Raw genomic sequence first — 15,688 nt, 5'->3', positions numbered from 1 at the left:
GCACCACACCCCAGAGTCAAACATGACTGGACTTAATGTCAGGGGACTAACTTTACCTTTACCTAAGGTTACAAGGCACATAGATCTCATGGGAATTTTCTCAGGGGAAGTTGGCATCATTGCTGTGTAGCACGAAGTGAGCAGAAATGAACAAGCAATGCCAGTTGTTAGTAGCTCATCAACTGGCATTGTGGTGAAGGTTAGAGATGGGAGTCCTCATTCCATTTCTCTTCTGTCTGTCTCCTTCATGACAATGCGCATCCTCACACTGCTCATGCAACACAAGAGTTGTTGACTTCATTTGGTTGGGATGTTTTATGCTATCGCTCTCACAGCCCCAATCCCGCATGCAGTCACTATCATCTGTTCACTAAAATGAAGGAACACCTGGGTGGAAAACACTTTCACCACCACAATGAGGTGAAAATTGAAGAGACAAACTGGCTAAAAAAGGCAGCGGGAGACTTCTATGACACAGGCATAAAATGACTTGTCGCACAGATGACAAAATGTATTGAACTAGATGGTGATTATGTGGAAAAATAATGTATCACCTATTCTATAATCCATGTAACTTTTATTAAAATATATTCTTTTCTTTTTTTGTATTTTTTAAAAAATCTTGTAACCTTACTTTCTGGATATCCCTTGTAGTTCAGAGATTGACAACCAGGCTACTAACTGGACTGATATACAGTGAGAAGACGACTCTCATGTTGGCTGCAGATCCACTGGCTGCTGATCTGCTTCCAGGCTAAATACAAAGTGCTGGTCACTACCTATAAAGCCCTAAATGGTTTTAGGCCCAGACCTCTCAGCATACAAACCACCACAAGCACTGTGATCTGCGAAGGAAGCCCATCTCTCAGTCCCATCCTTGTCTCAAGCACAGCTGGTGGGAGTGAAAGAGGGGGGCCTTATCTGTGATTGCTCCCCTTCTCTGGAACTCGCTCCCAAAAGAACTGAAAACTGCCCCTTCCCTCCTCTCCTTTAAGAAGCTGTCAAAACTTACTTATGTATTCAAGCATATGGGGAGGAGGAGGATGCACACTTTACTATCATTTTGATTCAGCTAATGGAGACTTACCTCAGCCCGGATGACCTATCGCTAATTGTATGACATGTTTTAAAGGTGCTAATTATCTATGACTATTATTAGAGTCATTAGAGAAATGTGTCCCAATTATTTTATCCTATATATTTAAATTGCTCACTTGTTACTTTGAGTTGTTTTATAAGTACATCCTGGTGCTATCTATTTGATTGTTTATTCTTTGAAGTGTTTTAACCCTCTGGTGATGCAGCAGATTAAACCACTGAACTTGCTGAACTAAAGGTTGGTGGTTCAACTCCAGGGAATGGGGTGAGCTCCGGCTGTTAGGCCCAGCTTCAACCTAGTGGTTCATAAAACATGCAAATGTAGATCAGTAGGTACTGCCCAAATGGGAAGATAAAGACGCTCCATGCAGTCATGCTGGTCACATGGCCTAGGAGGTGTCTACAGACAACGCCGGCTCTTCGGCTCAGAAATGGAAATGAGCATCACTTCCCAGAGTGGGACATGACTAGACTTAATGTCAAGGGAAACCTTTACTTTCCCCTGCAATGGATGTTTGTTGATTTTTGTTGTACACTCCTCCTGAGTCCCTTTTGGGAGATAAGACGGAATAGAAATAAAGTTATTATTATTATTATTATTATTATTATTATTATTATTATTTTAACTCAGTGAACAAAACCTGGATACCAGTATTGCAAAACTCTAAAATCAGGACAGTAAATAAAGGATAACACTCTGAAAACAGGGGAATTAATGCTACCCCTCTATTCTGCTTTGGTTAGACCACACCTGGAATATTGTGTCCAATTCTGGGCACCACAATTCAAGAGAGATATTGACAAGCTGGAATGTGTTCAGAGGAGGGAGACTCAAATGATCAAGGGTCTGGAGAACAAGCCCAATGAGGAGCGGCTTAAGGAGCTGGGCATGTTTAGCCTGAAGAAGAGAAGGCTGAGAGGAGATATGATAGCCATGTATAAATATGTGAGAGGAAGCCACAGGGAGGAGGGAGCAAGCTTGTTTTCTGCTTCCCTGGAGACTAGGATGCAAGGGAACAATGGCTTCAAACTACAAGAAAGGAGATTCCATCTGAACATGAGGAAGAACTTCCTGACTGTGAGAGCTGTTCAGTAGTGGAACTCTCTGCCCCAGAGTGTGGTGGAGGCTCCTTCTTTGGAAGTTTTTAAACAGAGGCTGGATGGTCATCTGTCAGGGGTGCTTTGAATGCAATATTCCTGCTTTTTGGCAGAATGGGGTTGGATTGGATGGCCCATGAGGTCTCTTCCAACTCTATGAATTCCAAACAGGAAACAATCAGGGCCAGATAACACCTCCCAACAAAGGATTCCGCTAGGCAGGAATCCATCCTAACCCTAACCCTAATCACCACCATGTCAGAGTACACAGAAAAGCCATTGAAATCCACAAGCATGTGGACAATTTCAAGAGAAAGGAGAAAACCATTAACATGAACAAAATCTGCCTACCAATATTCTTAAAAAAACCCCTCTAAAATCAGGACAGTAAATAGAGCAAAACTCAGCAAACAGGGGAATTCCAGACAGGAAACCATCAGGGCCAGATAACACCTTCCACCAAAAGATTCCTGGCAGGAATCAGCCAGGTCTTGAAGAAAGGACAATTAATATAAATCACATATAAACAATAAACAATAAACAGTAACACACAAGGATTTAAAAACCCATGGCCGGGCCAAATGCAATAGTTAAAAAAATTAAAAAATAACGCTGGGCATGAACAAGGTAGGATATAACTGGTAAAGGGTTTTCAAAGAGAGGTGAGGGGATGCAGTCAATCCTAAATCAGTGGTAAAGTGCATTTTGAGGGCATGTTGCTAGTGGTTCTATAATTCTTTTTGTTTCAATGGCCAATTGAAACATTCACACCTACCTACCTCCAACACCTTCTTTCTCCCACCCTGGACATTCCACAGATATGTTGTTGTTGTTCATTCGTTCAGTCGTCTCCAACTCTTCGTGACCTCATGGACCAGCCCACGCCAGAGCTCCCTGTTGGCTGTCACCACCCCCAGCGCCTTCAGAGTCAAGCCAGTCACTCCAAGGATGCCATCCATCCCTCTTGCCCTTGGTCGGCCCCTCTTCCTTTTGCCTTCCACTTTCCCCAGCATAATTGTCTTCTCTAGGCTTTCCTGTCTCCTCATGATGTGGCCAAAGTACTTCAACTTTGTCTCTAGTATCCTTCCCTCCAGTGAGCAGTCGGGCTTTATTTCCTGGAGGATGGACTGGTTGGATCTTCTCGCAGTCCAAGGCACTCTCAGAACCTTCCTCCAACACCACAGTTCAAAAGCATCGATCTTCCTTCGCTCAGCCTTCCCTAAGGTCCATCTCTCACATCCGTAGGTTACTACAGGGAATACCATGGCTTTGACTATGCAGATCTTTGTTGCCAGTGTGATGTCTCTGCTCTTTACTATTTTATCGAGATTGGACATTGCTCTCCTCCCAAGAAGGAAGCGTCTTCTGATTTCCTGGCCACAGTCTGCATCTGCAGTAATCTTTGCACCTAGAAATACAAAGTCTGTCACGGCCTCCACATTTTCTCCCTCTATTTCCCAATTGCCAATCATTCTTGTTGCCATATTCTTGGTTTTTCTGATGTTTGTATATCCACAGATATACAAACCCCATTTTCCTAGTTTCCAACAGACCTCACAACCTTTGAGGATGCCTGCCATGGATGTGGGCGAAACGTCAGGAGAGAATGCTTCTGGAACATGGCCAGGCACAGCCCGGAAAACTCACACAGCAACCCAGTCAATGCTGTTCCTTTTCTTTCTCTGCCTGGAGGCAAGATACCAACCCTCTCTGGCCTCGCCTCCGCAGCCACACTTTCGGTGACCTCCTCCTCCGAGGAGGGAAATATGTACCTTTGCAAAAGGGGAAACGTCGCGATGGGTTTTGCAATGACCTTAAAAGGGGGCGGGGTTTGGGGGAGGGGCTTAAGCTGGGGAAGGGGGTGGAGCCGCAGAGGGAGAGAGGCAGGTGAGGCTGAGTCGGGGAAGGCGGCGAAGTAGTTGCGTTCTCCTCCTCGGCGGCGCGCAGGTGCCTCTCTTTGCTTTCCTCTCCTTTGCTCTCTTCTCCTTGCGAGGGGGCGAGGAGGGTCCCGATGGGAGCCGGGCCCGTCCTCCAGGAGAGGGCTTGAAGGGCGCGGGGCTGCCCGGGGCGAGGATGGCCCTGGAGCTGAGCCAAGCCGAGCTGCTGGACTTCCTGTGCCAGTCGGGAGGGCGAGTGGCCAACGCGGCGTTGGTGGCCCACTTCAGGCGCTTCCTGCGGGACCCCCAGGCCGGCCCCGAGGAGCTGCAGCGCCGCCGGGACCAGTTCAAGGGCTTCGTCAACTCCGTGGCCACCGTCAAGACCGAGGGGCCCGGCCCCGCCGCCAAGTACGTGGTGCTCAGGAAGCGGTACCGGGAGCTGGTGGGAGAAGAGGGCAAGGCGCCTCCCCCCTCCTCCTCCTCGCCTTCCTCCCCCCCAGCCTTGAAGCCCAGGCCAGTCCCGCCCGGCCATTGCCGCAGGGCTCCTGCTCTCCATCAGCAGGGAGGGGGGGAGCTCACCTGCAGAGCCTCCTCTGCACCGCTCAAGAGCTGCCAGGCCAACAAGGAGGGGCCTTCGGACACCAGGCTGCCGCCCTGTGTTGACCCTCCAGCTCCTCAGCCTTTCAGAGAGATCAATGGGGGCTTCCAAGAGGGTCCTCTGGGTCTCCGCGTCTCCAAAGGACTCCCCTTGCCCCTCAGGGGAATGGGACAAGGTGGCACCCAGCAAAGGATTCAGGACTGGGTGGCTACTCATCATTCTCCCACCGAAACCAACCCCTGCCCAACTCTGGAACCCACCACCTTCTCCGTCAGGGAAATGGGTCCTCTGCCAAGCCAAGGACACATCATGCAGCAAACGATTCAGGAGTCGGTAGCCACTCATCACTCTCCCACTGAAACCAACTCCTGCCCAATTCTGGACTCCACCACCATCCCCAGCAGGGAAATGGGAGCTCCACCAAGCCAAGGTGGCCTCACCCAGCAAAGGATTCAGGACTGGGTGAAGACCCATCACTCTTCCATTGAAAATTACCCAACTCTGGACCCCACCACCTTCCCCATCAAGGAAATGGGAGCTCCACCAAGCCAAGGAGGCATCACCCAGCAAAGGATTCAGGACTGGGTGACGACCCATCACTCTCCCACTGAAACCAACTCCTGCTTGACTCTGGACTCCACTGCCTTGCCCATCAGGGAAATGGGTGCTCCACCAAGCCAGCAAAGGATTCAGGACTGGGTAGCCACTCATCACTCTCCCACTGAAACCAACTCCTGCCCAACTCTAGATCCCACAACCATCCCCACCAGGGAAATGGGTCCTCCATCAAGTCAAGGTGGCATCACCCAACAAAGGATCCGGGACTGGATGGCTACACATTCTGACTCGGATAACGATTCCTGTCCAACTTCTGGACTTTCCGGACTCCATCGTGGCTCTCGAGACCCCCTGCCTGTCTTCCGCAGCATCCGGTGCCAACTCTCTCTGCAGGATCTGGAGGACTTCATTGAGAAGGGGAGCTCCGCCAGCGAAGAAGGCAGCAGTGCCAGTGGAGGGAGCGATTCCCACCGGGCAGAAGGGGATGCCAGCTTCAGTCTCCCACGTTTGGGAGTTCGGAGCAGGACAGAGGGCACTGGCAAAACTCAGCCAAAGGGGTTGAACACCAAACCGTACGCCAATGGGCCAAGAGGGATGCCACCTCCTGCCAAGCAGAATGGCACAATCCCTGGCCACCTTGTGTCGGTCCCTCAGGTTGCTGGCAGAGGCAACAAACTAAGGGGAAAAGAGGCTGAGCGGGCAAATACAGATTTGCCCAAAGCAAAAAAAGTAGCCAGGGCTCCTCCACCTCCAAATCTTGATGCCTCGCTTAGTCCACAACAGGTGTCAATGCAAAACCGTGCAGGTAGTAAACCAAATTTGGAAGGACTAGCCCCAGACACAGATGGGTCAACAGAGCACAGGTCCTCCATGGTACCGCTAGAGCCCCGAGAGCATGCTTGGTTGGTGAAGGTAGCCACAGGGTCCTGGATGCAAGCCCGGGCTCTTCTCCTCGAAGACCCCTATCTTGCCACCCGTAAGGACTTCATTTCAGGCTATACAGTGCTCCATTGGCTGGCCAAACACGGGAATGTCCAGGTGTTGCTGGATGTTGTCACCGGTGCCAAGAAAGCCGGAGTGCCTCTAGATGTGAACGTCAAGTCCGGCTGTGGCTACACACCATTGCACTTGGCGGCCATGCATGGGCACCAGCTGGTCATCAAGGTCCTGGTGCAGAAGCTGCAGTGCCACGTCCAGGTGCGGGATGGCAGTGGTAAGAGGCCCTGGCAGTACCTGAGCAGTGCCACTTCGGGGGAAGTTTGGCAACTTTTGGGGGCACCTCGGGGCAAAACCATTTTTCCAGCGCGTCCTATTACCAGGCCTAACAACAACTCTCCAGCCAGAAAGGGCAAGAGTCCAGAGCTGGGCAGAAAAATTAGCCGAACTGCTTCCTTGGCAGCTTACTTGAAACCTCAACACATCAAGTGGAAAATGGGAAACAAATGCCCTCCTTTGCACGAGAGGGAGGAATACAGTGACTAAAACCGCTGGGATCTTTGCCGGACGGAGAATCAAAACGTGAGACCTTTTGTGGCCCACGTGCACTGTGTAGGATCTAGAAGAAAAAGCACTTTATTTCCCCTTTCCTTTATTTATTCCAGTTGGGTATAGTATTTGGGGGAGACACTTACAATTTTAGATACTTCTGTCATAAGGAGTGCCTGGCTCACGGGGGCCTGTCAAGGCATCTACTGTTAAGTTTTGTTGATTTGGGAGTGTCGATGTCCCATAGATGTGAACCAAGCAATCCTCTTCCATTTCCAGGATGGTTTTGGACAAATTCATTCATTTTGTTCCTAGAAATGAAAACAAAATTGCCTTGTTTGGAAATCTGGTATTTGGAGGGCAAACAAGGGCTTGAATATCCCAAATCCATTTCAGTCCCCTGTTGGAATGGGTATGTCTCTATGCAAGAGGGTTTCTTTTTCTATTGTAAGTGATTTGGGAAAGAGGGATGGGAGGTTACTGCTTAAAAACCAGGATTATAACTCCCATTTAGGGAGTAAAGGTGGCCATATGTTCAAATACGGGGTGCCATGTACACTGTAATTTGCCAGATGCGATTATTTATCTGCTCTTCGAAACACCTGAGGGGAGGAAGATCTTGACAGACAGACAGAGGAATTTTAATTAACTGGAGAATTACCTCATTGCTGAGGAGTTTTAAAGTAATCTTAAAAAAGCAAACGGTTTTGCTATGGAGTGGGTGGGTTACAAGATGCTATCTCAGATCAAAGGAGTGAATGAACCGTACCCGTCTCCCACAACACAAGGCGAGACTTCACAGCAAATACCTGTGGAGCTTTTTTTCTATTTTTTTAAAGCCTGATAATAAATTGTATTGCTGCTAATATATCTCAGGGTTGTTCTCTGTGTTAAGTATGTGCTTTTGTTCCCTCTTGTTGCCTAAATAGTCACCTTTGGGTGCTTTTCTAAGGGCATGTATTTACGTTCTAAACTTTTGAAATGAGGAATGTTTCAGCTTTTCTTCCTACAATCTCTGAGACATGACAGAAATGTTTCTGTGAGGTTTCCAGGCTGTATGGACATGTTCCAGAAACATTCTCTCCTGACTGTGAGAGCCGTTCAGCAGTGGAACTCTCTGCCCCAGAGTGTGGTGGAGGCTCCTTCTTTGGAAGCTTTTAAACAAAGGCCGGATGGCCATCTGCCAGGGGTGATTTGAATGCAGTATTCCTGCTTCTTGGCAGGGGGTTGGACTGGATGGCCCATGAGGTCTCTTCCAACTCTTTGATTCTATGATTCTATGACTGGGTTGTTGTAGGTTTTTTGGGCTATATGGCCATGTTCTAGAAGCATTCTCTCCTGATGTTTGCCTGCATCTGTGGCAATTATCCTCACAACCTCTGAGGATGCTTGCCATAGATGCAGGTGAAATGTCAGAAAAGAATGCTTCTAGAACATGGCCATATAGCCCGAAAAACCTACAACAGCCCAGTGATTCCAGCCATGAAAGCCTTCAACAATATATTCTCTCCTGACGTTTTGCCTACATCTATGACAGGCATCCTCAGAGGTTGAGGGGTCTGTTGTAAACTAAGTGAGTGAGGTTTATATATCTGTGGAATGTCCCAGGTGGGGGAAAGATATTTTGTCTGCTTGAGGCAAGTGTGAATGTTGCAAGTGACCACCTTGATTAGCATTTAATGGCCTATAGTTTCAAGGCCTGGCTGGTTACTGCCTGGGGGAATCTTTGTTGGGAGGTGTTAGCTGGCCCAAACAAGAATCAAGTAACAGACACTGCAGACTAATTCAGTCAGAGAAGTCACCTATAGCAGAACACCTGATGAACCAACCTGGGCACCGCATATTGTTCAAGAACACAGAAATGCTGGACCACTCTAACAACTATCATGTCAGACTACATGGAGAAGCCATTGAAATCCACAAGCATGTAGACAATTTCAACAGAAAGGAGAGAAACCATGAAAACAAACAAAATCTGGATAGGACAGTAAATAGAACAACAGGGGAATTCCAGACAGGAAACAATAAGGGCCAGCTAACACCTCCCAACAAAGGATTCCCCTAGCAGCAACCAGCCAGGCCTTGAAACTGCAGGACATGAAATGCCAATCAAGGTGGCAAATTGCAACATTCACACTTGCCTCAAGCAGACAAGAGTTATTTTCCCCACCCTGGATATTTCACAGATATATAAACCCCACTTGCCTAGTTTCCAACAAACCTCACAACCTCTAAGGATGGCTGCCATAGATGTGGGTGAAACATCAGGAGAGAATGCTCTGGGAACATGGCCATATAGCCCAGAAACCTAGCGATTCCGGCCATGAAAGCCTTCGACAACATGTTACAGAGATGACTGAGGGAGTAAACATGCTCTGTTTACTAAAATACTACCCAGAGCTTGGAAAAACACTTTTTGGACTACAGCTCCCAGGCTTCCACCTACATCAAGATGCTCAAACTGGAAGTTGTAGTCCAAGGAAGTGATTTTTCTGATACTGACCAAACTAGTTGAATGTTGGCATACTTTGACTGAATGGAGCATGCATCTATCAAACAAACACAGACATTGGTAGCCAAGGAAATTAGATAGCAGTGGGCCAGGTTCGAAAGAGAGAAGTTTGTCCCCTATCTTCTAGACGTCTTTTTGAGGAACACTCATGGAAAGAGCCATAATTCAGAGCACATGGATGCTCTACAGCAGGATCCTCAAACTTTTTAAACAGAGGGCCAGGTCACAGTCCCTCAAACTGTTGGAGGGCCAGATTATAATTTGAAAAAAACACGAATGAATTCCTATGCACACTGCACATATCTTATTTGTAGTGCAAAAAACACTTTAAAACAATACAATAATTAAAGCAAAGAATAATTTTAACAAATATAAACTTATTAGTATTTCAATGGGAAGTGTGGGCCTGCTTTTGGCTGATGAGATAGGATTGTTGTTGTTGTTGTTGTTGTTGTTGTTGTTGTGGAGTTTCAAGTCATTTCATACTTAGGTTGACACTGAGCAAGGGCTGGGTAAAGGACCTTGGAGGGCCGTATCCGGCCCCCGGGCCTTAGTTTGAGGACTCCTGCTCTATAGAAAGTCCTTGGTGCAATCCATTACTTGTTTACGTTGGCTGTGGGAAAGTTTACAGGGTGAAGAACCACTTCATCAGCCTAGGCAATGCAAGATGTTGCAGCAGTCAGCTTCCACCCTGCCTTGGAGCGACATCCTGGTGCCAAAAAGCAAAAAACGGAAACCATTAGTGACTGTAAGTAATCTCTATTTCCCATAAAGCACCCAACCTGGGTGCTTTATGGGTCAGGCATGTAGCTGGGGGGGGGGGGGGGCTTGGGGGGCTTCAGCCCCCCTTCCCGAAATTTTCATGGTGGTCCGCAAGAACGCCTTACTGCTGCATTATTTAAACTGTTATGTTTATTCATATCATGGTCTCATCACCATGCTCAATATATCCCAAATGCATGGGGGTATTGGGGTAACGATACAAAAGGTTTGCTAGGGCAGACCCTCTTTCACTCAGACTCAGCCCCCCCCCCCCCCCGAAACAACATCCTGGCTATGGGCCTGTTATGGGTCAAAACCAAGATGCATAATGATAGTGTACTTTGTTTGCTAGGATAACCTTGCTTCATGGAATATGTTTCTCCTTGTTTGTTTGTTTGTTTAATTAAAAATGGGGACATTATTGGAAAAGTCTCCATTCAGTCACCATTGGCTTCTTGGAAGAATTCAGGCTTCGATGGCTCTAGGAGGCAGCTTTGTTGTTGTTGTTAATCTGCTGTCAGATTGGCATTGACTTATGGTGAACCTATAAGTGAGAAATCACTAAGTCACCAGCCCTCTCAGGTTGCAGATACTGTTTACCTCTCCTGTTGTAGGCAGTTACATTCGGCCAGAGTGGAACCCTCTTCTTTCCTATGTGGAGTTTTATTATATTGTTCAATACAGACATTCTGCTGCAACCTGACACTGAAAGTCTATGGCCTCATCTACACTGCCATATAATGCAGCTTCTGAATGCAGTTTAACTGCACTGAACTGCATTATATCCAGTCAGGGGTACTTTATTGTGCTTTTCCTGCATGGCAGGGGGTTCGACTAGATGGCCTATGTGGTTTCTTCCAACTCTATTATTCTTTGATTCTGTGAATTAAATTGAATTCTGGAACTGCCTTTATATGGCAGTATAAATGGGACCTATGTTTCTACAGTCTTCCTTCATCATTGTCTCAGCGGCGCAATGGACTGGCAGGACTGATGACCGACAGGTCAGTGGTTTGAATCCAGGGAGAGTGGGTTGAGCTCCCTCTGTCAGCTCCAGCTCCCCATGTGGGGACATGAGGGAAGCCTCCCACAAGGATGGTAAAACATCAAAACATCCGGGCATCCCCTGGGCAATGTCCTTGTAGACGGCCAATTCTCTCACACCAGAAGCGACTTGCAGTTTCTCAAGTCACTCCTGACACACACACACAAAATAGTCTCAGTGCTGATGCTGCTAAAAAGATTCCAGCTAAACAAAGAACAAGAAAAGGAGAACTGGGGGAGCATGTAAGGAAGGGTTGCTTTTCCAGAGTCTCTGTTAACTGAGTTTAACTGAGTTGTGGCTCTAATATTTGGAATTGCTTTAAATTATATAGCATACCAGTGGGATATAAATGTTTTAGTTAATTATACCACAAACAACAACGTTCTACCCCATTCCTTTATTCAGTAAATGCTCATATTAATACAACGATATGCAATATTGCATGCACCTGATTACCCTAAATGCATGAAATCCTGTCTGATCTTGGGTGCTAAGCAGGGTGGGCCCTGGTTAGTACTTGGATGGGAGGCCACAATTTACTATCAGGTGTTGTAATCTCTATTTCAGAGGAAGGAACTGTCAGAATCACCTCCGTGAATTCCTTTCCTAAGGATATCCATGGGGTCACCATAAATTACCAGGGGAATTGAAGACACATATACACAGAGAAACGAATAACATTTTGCACTCACAATGCAGTTGAGTTCAAAGACATGGCCGTGCTAGCCTGGAACATCAGAGAGAGAGAATGAAAATTGTAATGTAGGCTTTTATAGACTTAGATCTACTTTCTCAATGCTTTAAAGTGTTCCAAGATGCCTTGCGTACACAGTTTCAATGATCCTTGCATCAACCTTGTTGTGTAGGCTTGTTACTGCATCTGTTCTGTGGATGGGTTCACAGCTGAGACACGTATGCCTTGGCTAAGCAAGTTCTCATGACACCAGGCACATGAGTCACAACTGGGTTGCTCAACAAAGCAAGGTGAGCAATCATGTGGGAACAACCTTAACTCTTGGGGCTCCCACTACCATCATCCCTCGTATCAACAATCTCTAGCTTTCTCCCAATTTCCTGGCTGAGTTGGGAGAAATGACCCAGAGATTGCAAGGGGAAGTGTATGCAAGAAAAAGGATTAATCTTCTCTTTTCCGCACGTCCAGGCTATAAATAGGAATCTCACCCCCAATCCCCGCCCTGTTCTTATAGGGTCTGTGGCATCTAGCTGCGACCTAAGCTGTTTGTAGCTGTGAGATCTAAAGCAGGGATTTCCTGACAGAAGCTGTGACAAAGCTGGTACGAGCCTCTTCTGTACCCAGCAAACCAGGAATGAGGAACGTGGTGTTTTTCCAGATGTTGTTGAACTGTGAGTCCCATTTGGTTTAGCCAGCCCGGCGAATCGCAATAAGAGGATGGAGATTATGGTCTAAAACTATAGAGCCATATGCCCCCATATTTGCAAAAATAAATAAAATGGCATGTAAAAAATTCAATTTGGCTAGTCTGCCTACAAATAAGGATGCACAATAATATTCAGTTTCTTATTTGCTGCTCATTTTCTGCTTCCACCCAGCCATCGTAACTGAAGCTGCCATCTAAACACATATGTAAAGGAATAAGGGTGCATCTACATCAGTGTTTCTCAATCTTCCTGATGCCAAGACCCCTTGATACAGTTTCTCATGTTGTGGTGACACCCAACCATAACATTTTGTTGCTACTTAATAACTGTAATTTTGCTACTGTTGCGAATTGTAATGTAAATATGCAGGATGTATTTGTATTCACTGGACCAAATTTGGCACAAATACCTGATAAATGTGGAAGGAAACTCTGAACTATGAGATAGCGAACATTGACCGGCAATAAGGAGTAATTGGTTTGTATCGGTTTGTATGAATTTTTTATTGGTTTTATTGGTTTTAACGGGTATAGATGTAATGTATTGCTGTTGATTGTTAAATGGTGTTATTTGTTTTATTGCTGTGGTATGTTACGGGCATCGAATTGTGTCTTGGATGTGTAATCCGCCCTGAGTCCCCTTCGGGGTGAGAAGGGCGGGGTAAAAGTAAACCAAATAAATAAATAAAATAAATAAATGCCCAAATTTGAATACTGGTGGGATTGAAGGGGATTGATTTTGTCATTTGGGAGTTGTAGTTGCTGGGATTTATAGTTCACCTACAATCAAAGAGCATTCGGAACTCCACCAACCATGGAATTGAACCAATCTTGGCACATAGAACTCCCATGACCAACAGAAAATAATGGAAGGGTTTGGTGGGCATTCACCTTGAGTTTTGGAGTTGTAGTTCACCTATATCCAAAGAGCACTGTGGACTCAAACAATGGTGGATCTGGACCAAACATGGAATGAATACTCAATATGCCCAGATGTGAACACTGGTGGAGTTTGGGGGAAATGGACATTGACATTTGGGAGTTGTAGTTGCTGGGATGTATAGTTCACCTACAATCAAAGAGCATTCTGAACCCCACCAACAATAGAATTGGGCCAAACTTCCCATACAAAACCCCCATGACCAATGGAAAATACTGTGTTTTCTTATGGTCTTTGATGACCTCTCTGACACCCCCTCACGACCCCTTCAGGGGTCCTTACCCCCAGGTTGAGAAACATTGCTATAAATGCCAGGTGTGGAACAAGTGAATTTTGCAAACAGCACAAAGTTCACAAAGTAAGCAATGCATTCATTTTGTCATTTGCAATGTAACGGGCATTCAGAACTAATATTTCAACCTCTGATCCTTTTCCTGATGCTAAATAGATGCAGTCTGATGTCTAAGGGCACATTTGTACAGGCAGTCCCCAAGTTACGGATATGATAGGTTCCGTAGGTTTGTTCTAAAGCTGATTTTGAATGTAAGTCGGAACAGGTACATTTTAAAGTGTAACTCCAGCTATATATATAAGCTTTGGATAGCATAGGGAAGGGTTAACACCCCAGTGGTGTTTGTTTTGCTGTTTGTGTCCCTGCTCAGAAGATTTCACCTTACTTTCTGTCCCTGTGAGAACTGGATTTTGAAAAATTGGCATGTTGTGGAAACAAGGATTGGTGAGGAAGCTTCAGCGGAGACCCTTTTCCCCATGGTAATGCTTTCAGGTGTGAATTTCCATTCCTAGGGGTAGATTTCTCTCACTTCCTATTGTCTCATCCCTGTCATTTGAGACAACAAACAATGAGTTGTGGAAAACTTTCATGGCCAGAATCACTGGGTTGCTATGAGTTCTCTGAGCTGTATGGCCATGTTTCCAGAAGCATATTCTCCTGACATATTGCCCACATCTATGCCAGGCATCCTCAGAGGTTGTGAGGTATATTGGAAACTAAGCAAGGCAGGTTTATATATCTGTGGAAGGTCCAGGGTGGGAGAAAGAACTCTTGTCTGTTGGAGGTATGTGTGAGTGTTGCAATTGATCACCTTAATTAGCACGGCAAAGTCTTGCAGCTTCAAGGACTGGCTAATTTCTGCCTGGGAAAAATCCTTTGATGGGATGTGTTAGCTGGCCCTGATTGTTTCATGTCTGGAATTCCCCTGTTTTTTGAGTGTTGTTTTTTATTTACTGTCCTGATTTTAGAGTGTTTAAATACTGGTAGCCAGATTTTGTTCATTTTCATGGTTACCTCCTTTCTGATGAAATCGTCCGCATGATTGTGGATTTCAATGGCTTCTTTGTGTAGTCTGACATGGTGGTTATTAGAGTGGTCAAGCTTTTCTGTATCCTCAAATAATATGCTGTGTCCAGGTTAGTTCATCAAGTGCTCTGCTATGGCTAACTTCTCTGGTTAAATTAGTCTGCAAGGTCATGTTTCTTGATTCGTGTTTGAGTCATTTGTAAGTTGGATGTTTGTATCTCAAGGACTGCCTGTATGTGTATTCTATCATTTGCAAAGCAATGGGATAGGGACAAATGGGCATTCAGAGCAAATATGCCTGTCTTGATGCTAAACAGATTCAATATGATGTTCTAAGGGCGAATCTGTACTGTAAAAGGGATGCTTTTTGATACCACCTTTACCTCACAATGCTATGGAATCCTGGGAGTTGTTGTTTCGTGAGGCAGACTTGCAGAGAAGTCCAAAGATATGCGTGCAATGGCAACTCCCATTATTCCATAGCATTGAGTATTTATTTATTTATTTATTTATTTATCATGTCATCAGCAACCATACCATTGTATTACATTTCTAACAGAACAAAACAAACAAACAAAGAGAGAGAGAAAAACACAAATTTTGCAAACTTGGTAGTTGATTAAATGTCCTTTGACCAGTATCTGGCCACTTGGAGTGCCTCTGGTGTTGCCGCAAGAAGGTCCTCCATTGTGCATGTAGCAGGGCTGAGATTGCATTGAAGCAGGTGGTCTGTGGTTTGCTCTTCTCCACACTCGCATGTCTTGGATTCCACTTTGTAGCTCCATTTCTTAAGATTGGCTCTGCATCTCGTGGTGCCAGAGCGCAGTCTGTTCAGCGCCTCCCCAGTCGCCCAGTCTTCTGTGTGCCCAGGAGGGAGTCTCTCACCTGGTATCACTCACGGGTTGAGGTGCTGGGTTTGAGCCTGCCACTTTTGGACTCTCGCTTGCTGATGTGTTCCAGCGAGTGTCTCTTTAGATCTAAGTAAACTATTTCTTGA

General features: G+C 46.0%; 1 protein-coding gene across 1 annotated transcript; it reads left to right on the top strand.

Moving 5' to 3' along the window:
• The first annotated feature begins 4,044 nt into the window (after nucleotides 1–4,044).
• Nucleotides 4,045–7,580, top strand: SOWAHB (sosondowah ankyrin repeat domain family member B). The gene has a single exon (XM_060779366.2). It carries the CDS (start codon nucleotides 4,270–4,272, stop codon nucleotides 6,709–6,711), a length of 2,442 nt encoding a protein of 813 aa, XP_060635349.2. The 5' UTR covers nucleotides 4,045–4,269; the 3' UTR covers nucleotides 6,712–7,580.
• The last annotated feature ends 8,108 nt before the right edge of the window (nucleotides 7,581–15,688 follow it).

This window comes from Anolis sagrei, chromosome 5 (genome assembly GCF_037176765.1).
Source record: "Anolis sagrei isolate rAnoSag1 chromosome 5, rAnoSag1.mat, whole genome shotgun sequence".
NCBI classification, from domain to species: domain Eukaryota; kingdom Metazoa; phylum Chordata; class Lepidosauria; order Squamata; family Dactyloidae; genus Anolis; species Anolis sagrei.
The sequence above is the reverse complement of the archived record's forward strand: the minus strand, read 5'-3'. Positions and strand labels throughout refer to the sequence as shown.